This window comes from Ictidomys tridecemlineatus, chromosome 14 (assembly GCF_052094955.1).
Source record: "Ictidomys tridecemlineatus isolate mIctTri1 chromosome 14, mIctTri1.hap1, whole genome shotgun sequence".
Classification (NCBI taxonomy): Eukaryota; Metazoa; Chordata; class Mammalia; order Rodentia; family Sciuridae; genus Ictidomys; species Ictidomys tridecemlineatus.
This window is the reverse complement of record NC_135490.1, coordinates 21685122-21707394: the sequence shown is the minus strand read 5'-3', so window position 1 is coordinate 21707394 and position 22273 is coordinate 21685122. Positions and strand designations below refer to the sequence as shown.

The 22273-nt window shown below is 33.4% G+C and overlaps 1 protein-coding gene and 1 non-coding gene across 7 annotated transcripts in view; one reads left to right on the top strand and one right to left on the bottom strand.

The window, feature by feature from the left end:
* The window catches only part of Clcn3 (chloride voltage-gated channel 3), an 80782-nt gene that overhangs the window by 9043 nt on the left and 49466 nt on the right, over positions 1-22273 (bottom strand). For all 6 annotated transcript variants that reach the window (XM_078030982.1, XM_005325498.5, XM_005325500.5 and 3 more), the window contains 9 exons: positions 20742-20841; positions 19242-19429; positions 17947-18069; positions 16001-16207; positions 11486-11566; positions 9635-10180; positions 6460-6646; positions 2000-2398; positions 172-388 (listed from right to left, as the gene is read on the bottom strand). In XM_078030982.1, coding sequence (XP_077887108.1) covers positions 172-388; positions 2000-2398; positions 6460-6646; positions 9635-10180; positions 11486-11566; positions 16001-16207; positions 17947-18069; positions 19242-19429; positions 20742-20841 — 2048 coding nt within the window. The remainder of the gene's footprint in view (positions 1-171; positions 389-1999; positions 2399-6459; positions 6647-9634; positions 10181-11485; positions 11567-16000; positions 16208-17946; positions 18070-19241; positions 19430-20741; positions 20842-22273) is intronic.
* Positions 4569-4698, top strand: LOC120884398 (small nucleolar RNA SNORA18). The gene has a single exon (XR_005726815.1). It is a non-coding gene; the product is annotated as a small nucleolar RNA SNORA18 (small nucleolar RNA).

Here is a 22273-nt window from a genome sequence, read left to right as displayed (position 1 = left end):
GGTACTTATGAAACGGAGTTGACTGATGCTGTTTTTATAACAGTATACTGTGACAGTATTGTCACAGACTTTCCCTTTGGGAGCTGTCTTACACTCTCCCCTAAGAGGATCCCACTCATACAGATCATAAATTCTGGTTAAGTGAACTGACGTCTGTGGTGTCAGACTTACCCATTGTGAGTTACAAGGCACTGCCTCAGACCCAACTTTCGGAAGATATCCACCACAATTTCCATTGGGGTGTGGTCTGTCACTGTAAAAGGGCTCATGTCAAGGATACTTCGAAGTTTCAATGGCCGAGGACTTTCTGCTGGAAGAGATGGGGTGTGTTGTGCAAAACACACTCGAGAACTGCCAACGATCCCTTCTTGTTTTTTTCTGGCACTTTCTAAAAAGAGAGAGACCAAAAATTTTTAATTGATGAGTTTTGGGTTTTTTATAGGCAAATTGTTTATTTTTAGGTAAATAATAAATGTATTCTATAACTTTTTTGTATCCTCTCTTTAACCAAGAAAGGAACCAATTGAAAAGTGATCTAGTAATTTCTTTTTTAATCTATTAATGACCAATAATCTTCATGTAACTAAAATATTTTTGGCATAATTATGTCATGATACAATTTTTCTTTCCTGAAGCCAAAGCTGTTTTCTAACCTTAGGAAATAAGGATACATGTTTGGAATATGGAATTTTAAAACATGTATACATTCTGAGAGCTGTTCATTATAGGAATCCATCATTGAATCAAGTCTACCTCTTATTCTGTATTGGAGATGAGACCAACAAGTTTCTTCCTTCCTTTGACTCTGTTGTACTAACTTCTCTTTCTAATCAACTGGCTCTCTCTTTTTTTCTGATGTTAAAGTGTAATTTTCCAGATGAATCATAAGCATTACAGATGGGAAGAAACTACAATTATGCTTGCAATGGGTACAGACTGACTTTTTGGGAGGTCTTATTTGTAAAACTTCTGTCGATTTCTCTACCTATCTAGCGGGCTCTGCTGAGAGTTCTTCTGTCCTGCTGGTTAATTCCATTTCCACCTTTGAAGGTGCTATACAAGAAGTAGCAAAGATGGAGAAAACTATAGAGACTACAGAAAGGAGAAGGAAACCCAAATGTACAGAATACGCAAATAAAATACTCATTCAGCTTCATGTTTCTATTTTAAGGTATTCAAAACCATATGTGTATAAATATGGTATTTGTTTTAGTGAAAACATTTTGAACATAAATTTTGCTGCAACAATATTTAAGCCAAAATACCATCATTTGTAGATTGAGAAGCTGATATTACCATTCACAAACCCTAAAATACTTTTTACTCCTTTTGATGACTAAAGGCCTTTATTTAACTGTGCCATAATATGCCCAAGTAGCAAGGCACTAAGTGAGGAGGTTCTAACAAGCAGTACTTAGGAAGCTACCTTAAAAGCATCATTATGGTATGGGAAAGAAAATGACATATATACAAAATGTAGTGTATGGATCTGTTTTCCCAGCAAAATATTTAAAACTTCACAAAAATAATACTTGTATATATTGAAGGTGTGTTCTAAAAGTCCTCATGCGCCTAAAATTTCTGAGGGCATGTATTGATTGATATCTTATACTTCTAAAGTACCCCTACTCCCTAAAACCAACATTTTTCTCCCATCCCAATATTTTTTTTTCTCAAGACAGTGAGAAGACTTAAAAAATATTTTTAGCACTTCTTTTAGGATTTTTTTTCCTTTGAATTTCTATATTAATTCTCATCTTTTCCTTTTCTTTGGCTGGCTAACAGTAAAATCCAGAGAATGGGTATCTAACAACAAAGTTCTTTCTGACTAGAAAGAACTTTGCCACGTAAAGGTTTGAAACTAAAACATTTGAATATATCAAGTCTGACAGCATACTTTGTCATCCCTGGCAATAACTATTCTATTACTCAAGCAAAAGCAAAACTTGGAATTATGGGACTGCAAATCTACAGACACACATATTTTATAAAAGGGTACCTATTGCAATTGTCAAGTCTCTTCTGAGGGCAAATCCCACTAATCTCTGAGATTCTTTTGACATTATGACAGGAAAACCATTGTAGCTAGTTTCATTAATCATATTTTCTATATCATCCACTGTCATATTGTCCTGTGTCAGGACAGCTAGAGGAGGATCATTCCTTCGAGGTCTCATGACATCGGCAGCCAGGGTGGTATGAGTGAATTCTTCTTTTGCATCCAGAAAAGGGTATCCATTTAATCGGATGTGAGCTTCATAAATGCCTTCTCTGCCAAAGGCATCTCCAACCCATTTACTTGTCATTACTGCAGCCATCAGGGGAACAATATATTCCAAGCCTCCAGTAAGCTCAAAAACAATAACCACCAGGGAGACTGTCATCCTTGTCACACCACCTGAAAAAAATAAGTACCACTGTTCAGAAAAGACAGGATCCTCACCATCACATGTGACTAGAATTTTGTACTACACAAACAATAGATACAAAATTGTAGCTACAACTTAATGAAAAGCATCATCATCAAAAACTACTCCTCTTAGGACAATAATCACTTCCTTTATAAAAAATTTTTTAGTTGTAGATGGACACAATATCTTTATTTTATTTATTTATTTTTTAATGTGGTTCTGAGGTTCAAACCCAGTGCCTCACATGCATTAGGCAAGTGCTCTACCACTGGCTACAACTCCAGCTATAATTACTACTTTTAATACAATGTAGAGGAAAAAAACGATCTTTGTTTATAACACAGAAGCCTATTCGAATTACATTTCAAAATCTGTTCACCTAATATATATTAAAAAAAAATCACAGATAACCAACTAAAACAATGTTGCCACTTTGGTCTACTGCTGTAGCAAAAACCCAAGTTCATACTTACTAACAGTTATTATTAATTCTTAAAGAATTTGGTGAAGCACATCACTGTTGTCTTGTTTGCTACCAATCACAGATTAAGCTCCTTTATGGGTAGAATATCAATCTTTAATAAATTTCTATCCTCTAAATCTTTTCAAAATGAGTAAAATATTTTGATGCCTTGGGATCTATATTCACAATATAAAATGCCCCCTGTAAGAAATCACCTATTCTTTTACTCAAATCATCATTCTTCACTATTATCCAGACGGCGATGCCTCCAATCCACATCCTTTTATTTACTATTGCCTTTCTTCCACATACTTCAAATTCTGCACAACTGTTTCAACTGTGAAGACTCTGGAAGACCCAACATCACAGAAAACATAATACCAAACTCCTTTTCTTCCTCATATATCCTCATTTAAACTTCCCTAACCCCAATTCCTGGCACCACATTCTTCTTAGCAACCTAAGTGATCATTCTTGGTTTATCCCTTTATTCCAATATCTAGACTGCCATGTAGTCCTAATTTCCTCGACAAAGTATCCAAATACGTGCGGGTTTCTTCTTCAGTATGGTCACTGTTAACCAGCCTAGTCTAGACACTCAAGACTTTGCTCCTTAATTTTAATACCACTTTATGTTACTGCCTTGACTCCAGGCCCCATTACCTTCAATCCACATTATAGCCATGTTCCCAGGAGAGCCTTTCCTAAGTACTACTTTATACCATGTTGTTTCTTTGTTCAAAAACCTACATGGGGCTAGTCAATTCACACTGTACTAAACTTAAACTCCTCCTCTTATTTTATCCTTCAAATAGAAGGGAGATATATATCTGCTTTGTACCTGACATGTCCTACTCAGTTTACAAAGGCTTTTTAAAAAAATATTTATTTTTTAGGTGTAGCTGGACACAACACTATGCCTTTATTTTTGTGTAGTGCTGAGGATCGAACCCGGGTCCCGCCTGTGCTAGGCGAGCGCTCTACCGCTGAGCCACAATCCCAGGCCCTACAAAGGATTAAAAAAAAAAAAAAAAAAAAACTAAGCATTTAATTTATCAGGCACCATTCTAATAGCTTTACATGTTTTTCTTTGTTTTGGTGAAGGGGATTAAATCCAGGGCCTCACATTTACATGCATTTATTCTCATATAATCTTCAAAACAACCATAGGAGATAAACAGCTATTCTTTCCATTTTATAGGTGAGAACATTAAAAATCGAAGAAGAAAAGAAAGCTACTGAAAGTTATTCAAGTTGAAAATGGCAAAGGCGGGGTTCTGTCACAAATCCTATTCCAGATACAATTTCATCATGACAGAAATCTGGGCCCTTGTCTTTTTTTTTTTTTTTTTAATAATTTTTAAATTGTAGATAGACACAATACCTTTATTTTATTTATTATTTTTTTTTAGTGTGGTATTGAGGATTGAACCTAGTGCCTCACATGTACAAGGCAAGCGCTCTGCCACTGAGCTACAATCCAAGTCTTGGGCCCTTGTTTTTTTATAATCTGTTCCTTCTCACCAATCCCACTTTGTTTCCCAGAAGATTCAAAAATGTACTCAAATCATAAGTTTCTTCAAAGACCCAAGAATATACTAAAATTATTCCCATCCGAATTTTTTTGTCTTCACATTACCATCTTCAAAAGAATTATTTTTAAATTTTTACTAATCTTTTAAAATAAAGCTCAGGTGGAGGTCCATCCTGATAGGGCCTTTCCTATAGCCACACATTGCTGTAAATACCTGATAGAGTAACTATGGTTTTACTTTACTCACAGAACTATTTGTTAGATCTATGAGAAAGAACTAAAGGATAGTTACAATAATAAACTTTTTACCTTAGGTATCAGTATATCCCACAGATCTATACCAAATATGATTTGACTCATTCATGATTACAGATGGTATCAGTAATTGAAAACCAGGCAGTCTGGCTACTCTAAAAATGACCCTAAAGTAAAAGAAATTAAATCCCAAAGATTCCAGAAAGGGAATTTTGAAGTTGTTATCAGTGTGTCCATAATTCAAAGTGGAGAGAAAAGCAGCCCATATAAAAGGATCATGGCCTGATATTACAACTGTGGATACAGCATCAGTGTTTAGGGGGGTTTTGTTTGTTTATTTTTAAGGGCTATTTTGGAGATAAATCTTGACTCAAGAAGAATAAAAGTGACCTAGATGGGTAATGGAAGGAATCACAACACATGAAATTCCTTAAATAAAAGTGGATGGGGGGCTGGGGATGTGGCTCAAGCGGTAGCGCTCTCGCCTGGCATGCGTGCGGCCCAGGTTCGATCCTCAGCACCACATACAAACGAAGGTGTTGTGTCCGCTGAGAACTAGAGAATAAATATTAAAAAATCCTCTCTCTCTCTCTCTCTTTAAAAAAAAAAAAAAAAAAGTGGATGGACTTAGACACGAATTGGTGTGAAACTTTGTATACAACCAGAGATGTAAAAAATTGTGCTCTATATGTATAAGAATTATAATGCATTCTGCTGTCATAAATACATAATTAATTTTTAAAAAGAAAAAAGCATGTGATATTAATAAAAAGCATAAATTGCCTTGTTTAAAAAAATGAATTGATTTTTTAAAATAATAAAATAAAGCTCAAGTTCTATCCTTCCTGAACTATCTCAGCTCTTTGTTCCTCTAGATTCCTACAATATTTAGACTCTTTCAGCACTGTATATAATAATTGTCATTGCTCATACTTGTTTTCTCAGTGTTAGTCTTCTCTTCCCCGGGGTGATTGTAATTGAGGCTGGGCCCATGTTTTATACTTTTTGTATCAAAAAAGAAAATGGAAGCTTAATAATTACTTGCTACCTTAATGAAAATATTCTGTCATTCATTTCCATTTGATATTACATTTTTGAAGATCAATAATTACATAATTCTGACTCGCTAAACAAAATTTATAAAAAACATTAAATATTATAACCAAAGTTTAACTATATTTTAAATATAAAAAGAAATGACCTGTTTTTCATGCCAAAGAAGATAATAGTCTCTTGAGTATTTAATACAGATAGTTTGCTTTTATTTTTGTTAAAATTAGTTGTTTTCTCCTTTTACTATAAAGGCACCTTAAGCGGTGGGAGGCTGATAAAGAAATGTTTTATTAAGGCTAACAATAAATTATTTATAAAGTTTTAAACCCAAAATATTCTGAAGTTTTGTTATAATGCTAATCTTAACAATGCTATAATTGTTAGAGATAAGCTAAGATCCTTAGTAATGGAAACAAAAATCTCCTTGGACAGGATTTGAATTAAGCCTATGTTGTACTGAGATGATTTCTGTCATAAAGAATTATGTGGTATTACAAATATGCTAACTACTATTCCATTTTTGCAATTACAAATGTTCTCACACAGGTAAAATGAAAACCAGTACTGTATAATATCATAAAAGCACTACTGTTTCCTTTGTTAAAATAATCTCTCACTCAATACTACACCCTCTGTCTCCCGCCAACTCGCCTACCAATTAAGTGTGAGTGTACTACACCATTGGCTGTTTTCTCTCTTAGACTTGCAAATATCCAAACAGAGGCAAGACAAAGACATATTACCTAAGCATGCAGCAGCACCAACCATGGCATAAAGACCAGGCGTAATGCAATCAGCCCCAACCTCGCACCACTCCTTGAAGATGAACCAGTCATGGTGATAGTAGGCAAGCTGTTCCACTGCAATCCCCACAATCCTTCCGGCTATTGCTCCAATGGCCATGCTGGGGATGAACAAGCCTGAGGGAACCTAAAACAAAAACAGAACTCTTGGGAGGCAGAGATCCTCTAATTACATGCTCATACCTACATTCTGTGGTTTTAACACTTTTGATTCTTTTCACATTTTACTGATAAAGCAAAATATTAGTAGAAATATAGCAAAATCTTGTTTAACAGTACTTTAACAATTCCATGAATTTAGTTACAAAGTAACAAACCACACTCTCTAGGCTAAAGAGAAAATAACTCAAGGATTAAATCCTTTTATCTCAGGGATTCCCTAATGCTATCCCCTAACAAAATTTCATTAGTTCATGTGAAATGAAAAAAAATAGGACAATGAGTATTTTTCATAAAATTCAGTTTGAAGCACTATACTTTACTCCAAGACTATGTCCTTCCTACATATGTACAAATGACAGAAATAGATGCTATTCCTCTTAAGAGGTATAATGCAAAGTGAACAATCTTATTAGAGTCCCCTAATATTTTGACTCAAAAGTCAAAAATATTTATTGACTAATTTTTTTAAAAAAATATTTATTTTTTAGTTGTAATTGGACACAACACCTTTATTTCACTTACTTATTTTTGTATGTAGTGCTGAGGATCGAATCCAGGGTCTCCCACGTGCTAGGCAAGCACTTTATTGCTGAGCCACAACCCCAGCCCTTATTGACTAAATTTAAAGAGGATAATAGAAATAGTGAACCTCTTAAGCAAAATGATTTAAAGACCACTGACAGGTTAATTGCTCTAACTTGTTCTGGTCATGAAACAAGCTGAGCACAAAATGATGAAAGGATAGAGAGCACAAGGGTCATTAAAATGATATACAATAGAACACATCAAAGTGCCTTTTAAGATCTCCTAACAGTTACATTCCTTCACCTGGAACAAACATAAACTGGAACTTAACTGCCAACTATTTCCAGCTTCCTTATATAACTGTCCATGACAGTTAACTCTAGTAGCTGATAAAGTTGGGATTTATAGAAAATAGATTATTATAGTAAAAGGAGCTTTAACAGCTCCTTTAACTTGATTTGCTAAGAAAAAAAGTAAAACCTCAAAGCTTTTCTGTTTTTAACTCTTTATAGTCAATGGACTAAACAAGGACAATGGAAATATCGATCTTACTTCAAAAAGTACTGCAACTACAATTTCTAGAAATAAAGCTGCTATTCCACATAATTCACATCTGTGAAAGCACACTATCACTGGCAAATATTAACTATTATGTAAACTACAAAAAAAAAAGGGATATGACTCAGTGATAAGTGCTCTTGGGTTTGAACTATATTTACTGGCAGATCCTTAATCAATGAATGTTATTTAAAGATAAAGGACAAGCCAACATCTGCTTCCCCATATACATCTAACAATCAAAAGACAGTGGCACATGCCGTAAATTCCAGTGACTTGGGAGGCTGAGGATGAAGATCCCAAATTTAAGGCCGGTCTCACAACTTAGTGAAACTTTGTCTCAAGAAATAAAAAAGGGGGTCTAGGGTTGTGGCTCAGCGGTAGAGCGCTCAGCTGGCATGTGTGAGGTCCTGGGTTCGATCTTCAGCACCACATAAAAATTAAAAAATAAAAAATAAAGGTATTGTATCTAACTACCACTAAAAAATAAATATTTTTTTAAAAAAGGGGATATGGCTCAGTGATAAGTGCTCTTGGGTTGGATCTATATTTACTGGCAGATCACTAATCAATGAATGTTATTCTCACTTTTGTCAAGTACAAGAGAAACAATATTCCACAAACTTAGGCTTAACTGCCTTAAATCCTTGATATAAAAAGGCATAGTACTCACAGACCCAGTAATTCAATTCTGTAGTATCTTTTCAAAATAATACCCTATAGTGCTATGGCAGTCAGAATAATGATTCCCTGAAGATGTCCATATCCTAATTCCCAGAACCTGTGAATACTGTTACATGGCAAGGAGACATTAATGTTACAGACAATTAAGGTTGCTAATCAGCTGATACCAAAACAGAAGATTATCCTGGATTGTCTGGCTGGGTCAAAAGTAATCACTAGGGTTTTGTTAAATGTGGAAGAGAGATTTATAGGTTAATGTCAGAATAATGGGACTAGAGAAAGTCTTGACCAGTTGTTTCTACTTTGAAGATGAAAGAAGGGGACATGAGCCAAGGAATGTTCACAGCCTCTAGAAGCTGGAAGAGGCAAATCCCACACTCACTCCTACAGCCTCTAGAATGCCCTGTGAACACCTTAATTTTACCCAGTGAAACCCTTTTAAGTCATCTGACCTCACAAATGTAAAATAATAAATTAGTGTAGTTTTAAGCCATGCTCATGAAAATTTATTATAGCAACCATAAAAAACTAATACAACTGGTTTTAAAACATGACCAGGAGTAATGACACTTCCTCTACTAAGTACATGTCTTTCCTCCTGAACCTGAATGGCTTTCTGTCACTGCCTCAGTGAATAGAAAAAAAACAAACAAAACAAAACAGAAGTCATACTGTGTGACTTCTTTAGCTTTCCTGGGACACTTGCTTTTGGAATACTGAGCTATCACATATGAAATCCAAATATCCTGAGGCTACCATGCTGGAAAAAAACAGAGAGAAAGTAAGACATGTATATTCCAGAAGCCTAGAAGTTGTAGTACCAGTTGTCTGAATCTTCTCAGCCCAGGGGCTAGACATACGAATAAAGTCTGAGATGATATGTCTGATAACAATTGTACAAAACATAAGCAAAAAATGCCCAGCTGAGCTCTTCCCAAATCAAGAACAAAACAGGTAGTTATCTTAAGATGCCAAAGTTTTGGGTAATTTGCTAAACAGTAACAAATAATAAACTTAATAATCTGCTTAAGGAACTACTTTTTTCCCTATTTAAAACTAAACCTCAAAGATGTGCTTTTTCAGCCTTCATTTATGAAACAATAACCTTCATATAAAAATTTAATTTTTTATTCCATATATAAGTTTTGAACATGCCAAGATTAGACCACCTGATATTAGCACTTACCTTTATACCAAAAGTGAATACTGTCATTATGATTTTAAATATGAGTGCTAAGCATAACTGCCATATAGCTGAATAGACTCCAACGCCTGCTGGACGATCAGGAATATCATCAACAATTTTACTGGCATTCATGTCATTTCTGTAGTCACAGAGAGAAGAGGATTCCAAGGGACCACAGTCTGTAAAAAGCTCCTTAATCAGCTCACTGGTGTTGAGCCTTGTGTATGGATTGGGGAAGGCTATCACAGCAGTAATGGCTGCAACAATAATGACTTCTAGTACAGGGTACTTTCCAAATTTGGTGGATTTGCGTCGACGACACCAGGCAATATTTGCCCTAATAAAAAAAGCTCCCCAAAGCCCTCCAAATACCCCTAGCAGAATAAAAGGAAACAGTTCAAAAAGGTACCATGGTGTATGATATTCCACATAAAAAAGGACCAGACGGCTGTTACCAAATGGATTGATGGATCTCAAAACAAATGCAGCCACTAAAGCAGCAAAAAATGATCTCCATAAAGTTTTGAGAGGAAAATAATAGCTAACCTAAAAAAAAGAAAGAAAAATTAATATTATCATCTTAAAAGATGCTTCTGATATTTTATAACTTGAATGGGAAGTATCTCTGTTAAGTTTTAACGCAGCTAACTCTAAACTTTGTTGCAGCTACAGTTTACATGTTTTACACCAATAAAAAATGTTTTATCTTTAGCTACCTTATTACATCATTTACAAGAACTGATGATAAATGTCTAATAATTATTTCATATACCTAGCATTGTTTTATTTTTAAATTGAATGTCACATTCAATTTTATCATGATAGTTAAAATTAAATGTACCATCAATAGCTCATAAACATTTGATTTGCCTCTTCTACATTAAAAAAAAAAAGAAGAAAAACTAGAAGAAAAAATGAAATTCAAAAACACCCCTGGCCACATTTTGTAAAAGGAAAGTTTTAAAATTAATAATAATACATATATGTATTCCACTGAAGCAACAAAAATTATTTCCTTAAACATTAATAACTGTTTAAGAAATAATCACAAGAAAAACTTTAAAAGCTAATTTAGGAACTGATTTTAAATTATAAAATAAGAATATGGATTACACTTTAGCTAATAGGTTGTTCTAAATGTCTTCTATTAAGTCAAATTCACATTTTCTTAATTTTAACTATTTCAACAAAGTAAAGTTCAACTTTAAAAAAATGACTAATATTTATAAATGAATAATAGATTTAAGATGCTTTTCACTAGATCTGGAACTTGCCTAAAAGTAATGTAGTATATTACTTTTAAAGCAAGAATTAGTAAAAACATTCAATTTTTTTGCGGAGGGTGTGGGGGATTGTGGTCCAGAATTAAATTCAGAGGCACTTGACTACTGAGCCATATCCCCAGCCTTGTTTTGTATTTTAGAGACAGGGTCTCACTGAATTGCTTGGCACCTTGCTTTTGCTGAGGCTGGTTTTGAATTTGTGATCTTCCTGTCTCAGCCTCCCAAGCTGCTGGGATTATAGGTGTGTGCCTCTGCACCTAGCAAGAACTAGTGAAAACTTTCTAAAAATAAATCTGAAAACTTAAAAAGAAACTCTTTACCTATTATGTCAGGTATAAAACTGAAATGTGGGGACCAGGGGGAGGGAGGATAGGAGTGAAAGGGAATTATTAGATAAACAATAAATCACACTATTACATACAATTAAAATTTACCAATAAGAAATTGTTTTGATTTAAAATGTGTGATAAGATATATTTGTAATGGTAATAACAATATAATATTATTATAATATTATAATAATAATTATAATAACATATAGTTTTTATGCTTATACTTTTGTACCTACCTCTTCCAGGCTAAAAAGAACTCCTCCAATCGGTGCACCAAAAGCTACAGAAACACCGGCAGCTGAGGCAGCTGATAGCACCTAGAAAGAGGAGGTGGCTTATTGCTTATTCCCTTATAATTTCAAATACTGCTAAATAAAAATTCCTATTACCTGAATTTCCCAAATGCTGCTTCTGCATTTAACTCACATGTCCTCCTCCCCAAGCAAAGGGCAAGTATTCATTTCTTCTAAAAAGATTTTTTTCTCTTCTGCTTTAATTGAAAGTTCATTCACATATTCACTACTCAGTTAAAAACATTTGGACCAGAAATACCAATGTGAATATGTTGTAAGAAAGAGAAGGCAATAAATACAGACAATTTTTAATATATAGGGCTGTGTGGACAAGAGAAAAGAGCAGGAAATGGAATTGGGGGGGCAGTTCTTTCTTTACTTTTAAATAGGATATAATTTCTCCAGATTGAGAGTTAGATGCTTCACCATTAGTAATTACTCTATTCTAAATCCTAGTAAGATATCAAGGGAACTTAAAACCTATTAAATAGTTTCCCTATATTTTTACTACCCTAAGTCCCCTGAACATCCTGCTATCCTCAATATAGAGAGTCTCATTCTGAAAGCACAAACAGCTTAGTTAAGAGTCTCTCTACCCAGAACCCAAAGAATAAAGTTAAAGGAAGAGAACAATCTACACACATTCTTCTGGAACCTCTGTCCAACTGACTTACTGGTCCATCAGTTGATTATTCCCTGGTCCATCAACTGATCAAGTAATGAACAATTGCAAATATATCTAGGAAGTCTTTATTTATTTTACCACTGTAATATAGGAAATAAAAGCAACCTAAAATATTTCCTCAAATAATTAATTGTTTCATTTTTGGAAGGGAAATGAGAAAATTAAGTTGTAAATGGTCAAGAGCACAAACTGCACAGTCAAGCTGCTAGGCTAAACATTCTTTTGTTGCAAATACTGACTACATAACAATGGGTAAGTAACTTAACCTCCATGAGCCTCAGTTTTCTCTTCTCTAAAATGAGGATACATTAACATTACATAAGGATTAAGTGAGTAAGGTATGTAGAATAGTATGTAGCACCTTGTAAGTAATTAATAAAATTTTGATAAATTATAAATGAGCAAATATTTGCTTCAATTAAAGGGTATCTGGCTTTAGAATGTAGAATCTACTTATTTAGGAGAAGAAAGAGAGCAAATTTAGCTTCCATTTTTTTTTTCTACTTAACAGGACTATAGACAACACATTAATTATTCTGATTCTACATTTAAGAACTTTACAATTCAGCTAATACCCAATGTATCTATAATTTACACACGTTTTGATCTGTAGGAGGTGTCAAAGAGCATTTAATTGAAAAATATCAGGGAAGTAGGTATAGGAAGAAAGCCAAAATATGGAGTCTTAATACTTGCAACTAATAAGATAATTTTTACTATGTATAAGACATCATATACATTACCTAATTACCACAGTGTTGACATTAAAATATAGGTGAATTAATTCAATTCAAACAATATATTCCAATAAATACATATTTGAACTTATAATGACTAAAAATCTTAACAAAAAATGTGTCCTGTAAACATATAACAGAAAGTAAAGGAATAAAATTAGGGAGGCAAATGCTACAGTTGCATCTTAGCCTCTAAGTTGATATACTGTAATATAGTTGGGTTTTGTTTTGTTTTTAAAATATATACCCACACAATTATAGTGGTAGCACAGTAGTTAAAAGCATAGTCTTCAGAATCAGATAAAAATTAATTTAATCCACATTCTACCACTAACTATGTGGTCATGAATAAGTCAGTTGGCTATTTTAGGCCTTCATTTCCTAATTTATAGAAAAGGAAAACAGTGCTGTGTTACTAGAATTAGTGTGAAATTAAATTTTAAAATGCAAGTAAATTATTTGCTACAGCATCATATATACAATAAGTAATCAATAATGCTAGCAATTTTTGTTATATAGTAAACAATATATTTTGCTATATATTATTTAATAATTCACAATCATTATTTAGAGATGGAATATTATGCTTTTATAAGTGTTCCATTTTTGGAATATCCACTATTAATGCAAGAATGATATTTTAGTGCTGATATTAGAAAGTAATAGAATTATTTCAATTAAAGAACTAAATAGCCTGATAAAGTATTCTACTATTTTTGTTACACTACAAAAAACACCAGGATGAGGTTCGTGCTATAGTTCAGTAGCAGAGTTCTTCCCTTGTATGCATAATGCCCTGGGTTTGAGAATCTCTAGCATCACCAAAAAATATTAAAAAAAAAAAAAAAAAACCAGCAGGATGAAAAGGTCTGTGCTAAAGCCAGAGGCACCCGAGTTTTCAGTATTTGATGACATGTTTTTTAAAAAAAAAAAAATCATGCCTTAAGAAATTAGAAAATTGGGAATGGAACCACCATTTGACCCAGCTATTCCTCTCCTTGGTCTATAACCAAAGGACTTAAAAACAGCAAACTATAGGAAAACAGTCACATCAATGTTTATGGCAGCACAATTCATAATAGCTAAATTGTGGAACCAACCTAGATGCCTTTCAACAGATAAATGGATAAAAAATATGTGCCATATATACACAAAGGATTATTACTCAGCAATAAAAGAGAATAAAATCATGGCATTTGCAGTTAAATGGATGCAGTTGGAGAATATAATACTAACTGAAGTTAGCCAATCCCAAAAAACCAAATGCTGAATGTTTTCTTTGATATAAGGAAGCTGATTCATAATGGGATAGGGAGAGGGAGCATGGGAGGTATAGACAAACTCTAGATAGGGCAGAGAGAGGGGTGGGAGGGGAAGGGAAGAAGCATGGGGTAATTAATGATGGTTGAATGTGATGATCATTATTATCCAAAGTACATGTATAAAGACATGAATTGATGTGAGTATACTAAGTATACATCCAGAGATTTGAAAAATTGAGCTCTATATATGTAATAAGAATTGTAATGCATCCCGCTTATATATATAAATAAAAATTTATTAATTAATTTAAAAAAATAACTTTAATTGGATTATTACAGGGGACTGGGAGGGAGGCAGGAAAGGGTGTAAGGGAGGAGGGTGGACATGATCAATGCACAATATACACATGCATGGAAACATCATAGTGAAATCCATGAATCTGTACATTAATATGTGCTAATAAAAAAAAAAAGCTAAGGAAAGAACAACAACAACAAAACAACTCTTAAGATCTCTGTCCCATGATCCCTTACACTAATGGTTAATGTTCACCAATCATGGAGGAGCTGCAACATAGCAATGGGCTCTAGAGCTAGCTACCTGTATAGCTGCTGGGCTCCCATATTTAACTCAATACTACAACAATGAAAGGTGAAGCAATGCAAGTGTCTCACTCAGGTCTTGTAGAACACTTTATAATTACTTCTAAACGAGTATACAAAAAATCATTAGAATAACTGGCCTCAGGTGAATTTAATTTTAATATCTAAAGAAATGGGGAAAATGGAATACTAAAAGTAATCAAACTCTGTACACAATAAAAGGATGATTCTGAAAGATAAAATTTAAAAAAAAAATCTCTGTCCCACCTAGAGCTACAGATTTGCATTTGGGGGGACTAGGTTTTAAAGCCACTAACCAAAGTCTAAGGAGCCCACTTTTCTTCCAGAAAATACCCAGAAAAAAGAGACATGAGGGAAAGTCTATAGTTTGAAGGCCTGCTGGAAGACCTTATGCTGTTCCAAAGAAATGGTAAAGGAAATTGCCTTAAAACAGCTGACTAAAGAAAATTTCTCATATCCCCTTTAAGTGGAGGGGATTTGGGCAAGGGTAAGATCTGGCCCTGCAAAGGACATCCAGTTTCATTGTCCTTTTCAGTGGTTCTTCAGTATTTATTCCTTACCTCCAATCCCCTCATAAAAATGATCTGAGCCCCCATACACACAAATAAAAAAATAAAATGAATTTCTGATTTAAACCTTGGGAAGTCCTCAAGGTCTTCAGAATTTCCCCACTGGGTTAGAAAGTTTTCTACATATCACACACCACTTCCAATGGCATTAGACACTGACTGACCCCAAAAGAAAACACAGCAATTGAGTCTGCCCAACCCTAGAGATGTTAAGAAATGTTGAGAAATAAGAGTTAAAGCAATGTTATGTTTGGAAAAACTTCCAAAGAGGTTGGACGTAAGGCACAGTGAAAACAACTAAGAAAGATCTCTGTGTAATTTAACCAAAACCCAGCGAATACTAGCTTGTCTATAAAGCATTCTAAAACACAGGAGTGACTAAGTAGCAGTAGAGTGGATTCTAAAAAGATGTTAGATAGTCAGAAAAAGGAAAAGAAGCACAAACTAATCTCAAAAATTTTAATCTAAAAAAAATTTATCCCAACACAGTAAAATAGGATCTTCACATTAGGAAATTCCCAACTGATATCAAGTCTACAAAATAGATATTTTTCTGTCAAATAATTACAGAAAACACTTACCTCCCGTTTTTTAGCTTCATTTGTGCTATACTTTGGAAAGAGGTAGGAAAAGATATTTCCGCAGCAACAGGCCACATGTACCAGAGGACCTTCTTTTCCTAAACTCAAACCTGATGCCACAGCCAGTACTAAAGTGATGGTTTTAATCATTAAAGTCCATTTTCCCAAGTAACCTCTAATGATGAATCCACTCAAAATCGTTTTAATCTACAAAGAAAAGTAAAAGCAGTTAAATTTCCTTTAAGAAACAGAATATAACTAATCAAAAATATTCTCATTTTACTCACAAAACCTAGGAAAGTTTGAACAACTATGGAACAATAAGTATATTATGTGTATTATAAATCTATATTGTATTCTTATTCTCTACTCAAATAAAGTTAAAAGATAACCCTATCTCATGAAAAAAATTATAAGCCATGTTAAAGGAAATACAGATCTTAAGTACAAAGGTATAATGACAAAAACAAAAAATAGTAAATTTAAATATTTCTGTTGTAGAAATAAACAACATATTTAGATACTTAGGACTTTCCACCAAAAATAAAGTTATTATGCCTTTTCAGAGTACTTCAATTATGTGAAATGTATTTCATTATATACAAGAAGGAGCAATGAACACTTCTAACTACCACATGATGCAGTTCCTTATTAAATATATTCTTAATTGATTATCCTTTTAAAATCACCATAATTTAGTCTTTAAAAAATACACTAGAAAAAGCGGATGTGGAAAAATTAAAAAGGGAAAGAAATGAGTTCAAGCCTAAATCTAATTCTCCTTTAAATTACTGTTGGCTGGGGCTGGGTTTTAGCGGTAGTGCACTTGCCTGGCATGTGTGAGGCACTGGGTTCATTTCTCAGCACCATATATGACTAAACAAAATAAAGGTCTACCAACAACTAAAAATATATATATTTTTTAAAAAGATGATTAAAATAAATAAATAAATAAATTACTGTTGATGAAAGTTAAACCCTGTAACTTTGTAACTCAATGGTAGAGAGAGCCCTTGTCTACATGTACAGGCCCTGGCTTCAATATCCAATACTGCAAAAAAATAAAACAAAACCCCTGAATTTATACTATTGACCTACTTTAATCAAATGTTTTCTCAAAGCATAAAATAGCCAAACTTTGCCATGCACAGTGGCGCACCCCTGTAGTCCCAGCAACTCAGGTGCTGAGACAGGAGGATCATGAGTTCAAAGACAGCCTCAGCAAAAGCAAGGTGCTAAACAACCTGTTTAACATTCTGAGACCCTGTTCCTAAATAAAATACAATATAGGGCTGGAGATTTGGCTCAATGGTCAAGTGCCCCTGAGTTCAATCCCTGGTACTAAAAAAAATAAAAAATAAAAAAAGCCAGATTGAAGAATCGTTAACATTTTTTTTAAAAGCTTCAAAAATGGGTTTTTGTTGTTGTTGTTTGTAGTTATAGATGGATACAATTTCTTTATTTAATTTATATGAGGTGCTGAGGATTGAACCCAGTACCTTACACATGCCAGGCATCCACTCTTCCACTGAGCCCTAACTTATTTAATGAACCCCAGTCCCTAACTTATTTAATGAACAGAGAGTTATAAAAAAGTAAATTAATGTATAAGTGTCAAGGTCATAACAGAAAAGTATCATCTATCAAAGAACCTTAGACCACAAAATATTTTTGCTGTTTCTCGATGTTTGACCAAGTTTCTTGATAATCTGCTTAATCATGTGCTAAATTAGTGGTGAGAGGAAGGAAAAACCATCAACCTCTACAGTAAATGAGGAAATGATTATGGGGAAGTAGTTCTTGAATGATGTCTACAATTAACTTACACTTTTCAAAAATTTCTTCATACTAATACAACAATAACAAAATCCCACCCCCAAACTGCTTTCATTAAGTGCAAAAGAATCATAACAATTACTGCCTAATGATAGTATTACATGACTTACCTCTGGAATTCCAGAGCCACAGGCATATGGAGCAAATACCTTTACCAGGGAAACTGCAAGAAAGGCAAAACTCAAGGCCCAGAAGATGTACATTATGTAATTCATGATGTAAGAACCAGGACCCTAAAAAGCAAAAATAGTTCAAAAGTATGAAATTAACTTTCACTGCAACCTCTAATGCTTGCCACATAAGGAACCCGAGTAAAACTTTTTTAGTTTTTAATTTTTGAGACACTATGTTACCCAAGCTGGCCTTGAACTTCTGAGCTCAATAATTCTCCTGCCTCAGTTTCCTAAGTATCTGGGACCGCAGGCACGTGCTACTGTGCGAAAATGGGTAAATCTTTTAGAAATCTCCTGGTTTATTTTCACAGTAGTACAAAACTTCATATTAAAAAATATTTAGGCACAATCTAAAAACTAGTTCTTATATATATTAAGTAGCCTTAATCCCATTAATCTTTGTCTTGATCTCTAGGTATTGTTACCAAGACATCTAAGTTATACTTTAACTTCTGCCTACCCATAAACAAATTTTTGGAAATAGCTGGTAGAGACAAAACTGAATTGTCACTCAAGATTACATTCTGTTTCAATTTTCTTAAAACATTATTAAATTGAATTCAATCAAGTCAGGCAAGAATCAGCATTCAATGTATATCTTACCAGCAAATATATTCTTTTTAGCTTTGAGTGCAACTGTAACAAAAATTTTAAATTCTATCTGTATGTGAGTATATTTAATATATGATAAGCTAAGTTCCAGAATGTTCTTCATTACAAAACATAAAAGTAGTAAAATAAAAATTTAATACTGTAATGTCACACACACACACACACACACACACACACACACACACACATACACAATCTCTGAATTTCTTCAATCTCAGAATTTCTAACAAAAAGCTACTTGGCTTATCTTACTGATTTTTAAAAATAATTTACACTTTCATAATTCCCAATTCCCAATCTTAGTGATGTAATGTGTCAAATCATTTTAATAACTTCATATTAACTTTACACAGATTGTATTGCAATGATTTATCCCTTCTACTACAACTCACAATAAATAAATTTGTACCATACTCCAGGTGGTTTGTTAAATGATACAAAAGCTGCTTAGAACAATCCTTAGTTTTTTTCCTGCTGTAATATATTCTTGTATTTTCCATTCTACTCTATTACATAATTTTTCTTTTGGATGAATGCAGGTTACAATCATCCAATATGTGATTAATTCTATAATTTCACTGTATCAATGATTAACTCATCTTGAGCAAAGCAAAACTTACCTCTGCTTGACCTATGATTAATTCTGCCCATGTTTTCCACTGTGGACATTTATCCCTCTCTTCAAATGTTGTTTCATTAGATCCCCAACAACACTGTTCATGGTTATACCACAATGCACTAAGGCAAATGCCCTCTTTTAGATCAGTCATCCAATCAGCAGCAATGTCTATCAATCCAGCCAATGCCCCTGTAAAAACATGTTGGAGATGGTCAAAAAAACATATCCATATTTTTGGGAGCTAAGATCTATCTAGTTCAGAGATTAATAGAAAACAGGAGATTTCCTATAAATAATAGTTTCACTAAGGAACATGATTTTAAGATTTTCAAATTTTATCTATAAATGCACATTTACTTTAAATGCACTATTACTTTTAAAAACTATAATACTATTCTTTAAAATAAAATTGTTACTCTTTGAATAAAACTCAACTGCATCATTCAAATTAATTATAATTACAAAAAGGTTCTAATATTCAAATACCTTTAAAAGAAAGCTGCTTGGCAGGAGATTCATATATCTGGCTATTGAAGCAAATGTTTTAACTATCCAGTTTCAATACAAAACTTCATTAACAAATAATGTCAATCTCATTAAAACTTAATGTCCATTAGAAATAATTAGTGAAATTCATTCATGAATTACTGTGATAGATTAACAGTTTTTCTTAAATAATAGAAAACTATATGTATCGATATTGTTTTACTGACAGAATATAAAAGTACACAAATTCATGGTCAAATCTGGGTCATTCTTATAATATAAAAAGATCAATGGGTCATACACACAGAAGTCACAAAATTTTTGTGCATGCCAATCAGTATTGTTAATACTTCTCTCTGTTTTCCACAAAAACTTTAATTTTTCATGTTTTCTGGACACAATCTTCCATGATGGAAACTGAAAATAATTAAAAGTTCTTAATTTTTTTTTACTTAACTGTTATTTCCTAACATTTCTCACCTAGGACTTTGTGGCCATGCATACAGCATGGTAATTAAAGGGTCAGTCTCTTGAGCTAAACAGCTGGAATTCATAAATGGCTGAGCCACCTTTTGACCATATGATCTCAGCCACACTCCTTAATTTCTCTTGTGCTTCAGTTTCTTGATCTGTACCATAGTTATAATCACAGTAATTATGCCATTTTTTAGAACACTGCATGACACATATAGCACTCAAAAAAATAATTATTAATTATGATGGTAAAATAAAAGATCTTATTGATCATCTAGTTCATGCCACTTATGTTACAGAGATGGAAACTGAACCCAGAAAGATCAATCAAGTTGGATAGACCCTTTAAGTGACAGAACCAAGAAAAGACTAAAGTCTCTTGCCTCCTACTCTTTTAATATGAGAAATTTTTGAGGGAGAAAAACACATGCTTTTAAAAATCTAATAGTACCTGAAAAAAATTTTTTGAGGGAAGGAGGAGAGAACTATTTACAGTTCTGTTAATTTTTTTAAAAAGGACTACTTTAAAAATTTTCTTTACCTGATGCCAATCCTGTTAGTGTAACTACTAGCCATCCTGACCACGCATCATATAAACTTTTTGTCATTTCCCATGCTGATTCTTTCTTTTTGCTGTTGATCTGAAATTAGAAATGTTTATGCTTCATTTTTCAAACTCTGAATAGAAGATAGAATTCTAATATCTAGCAATTTTTCTGTTACCATAATCAGAACAGTACCTTCTAAACTAAGTAACGGGAAAGGTGAGTTTGGGGAAAAATCACTGTTAGATAGTCATTATACCTATAAGCCAGATGATAAGCATTTATCCAGCATTTTATAGGAACCTCAGATTTAAGTGCAATGGGACCATAAGCCACATAAAATTCTGACACAGACTGTTTTTAAATGAATCAAATTCAATTTTGGATTTATATTTGGTACAAACTTTATATTAGTGGAAGTGACTGGAAATGTCTATCATTCCCTGGTGCTAGAAGTTAACTGAATTGTAACTGTTCAAAAGATAAGTATGTGACAGTAAATGCCCATAAATAAAACGTAGAAAAGGCACATGGATAAATAGACTCCCGAAACTTAGAGACCTATATTATTCAAAGATGTGGCAAGCTCCAATCTCACTGGTAAGGTGCAGGGGCTCTTTCATCACAATGTTAAGGCAATATAGTATAGGAAGGCAGGAGATTAATAAGAAGGTAAGAGATTTTTCTCATCTCATTCTACTGAAATACAAGAAGGCAAGTCTTATCTCTCCCTGTAAGAATGCATTTTTAAAGCTATCTCTAAAGAGTACTAAACTCTTCTGTCCAACTAGAGTTGTTGTTTTATATTCTCCACCTAGGATTACATAGTGCTCAACCATCCCATAGGAAGGCTTCAATGACTTGATTTATTTCAAGCCTATGGTCTACTTGAAGGCAAAAGGCCCCATTAAAAAGACACAAGAAGGCTGAGAGTTTATCTCAGTGGTAGAGTGCTTGCTTAGCATATGTGAGGCTTTGAGTTTGATCCCCAGTATACACACATAGATGCACACACACACACACACACACACACACACACACACACAGAATAAGTTCTAAGTTAAATGAGGTAATTTTACTCCTATACTATAAACATCCAAACACAGATATTAACTACTTTTAGAATTGGAGGCAGGTCATTTTTTTAAATAATCACTAAATTTTATGTTGATTTTCTTCAATAAAAATAACTATAATGTCTAATAAAATATTATTTTCAGGCTGAGTCAGACATTCTTCTTGTACCACTGCTTGCATACTACTATAGTCACTTAACAAACATTTGCTTGATAGCGTATACCAAACACAAAAAGATACTGTATGTGCAAGAGTGATCACTCATCACTACTTCTAACAAAAACATTTAATGTTTAGTAATATGTAATACAGTTGAATAAACTGTAAAATATGAAAAGTACTTCAGCAATTAAAAAGGAGATAGAAGCAGTGAGATGAAGGACAAAGACAAGGTAGCTAGAATTATGCTATTTGTCTAAGAAAGATAATATAGGCATAAATGCTGGTATTT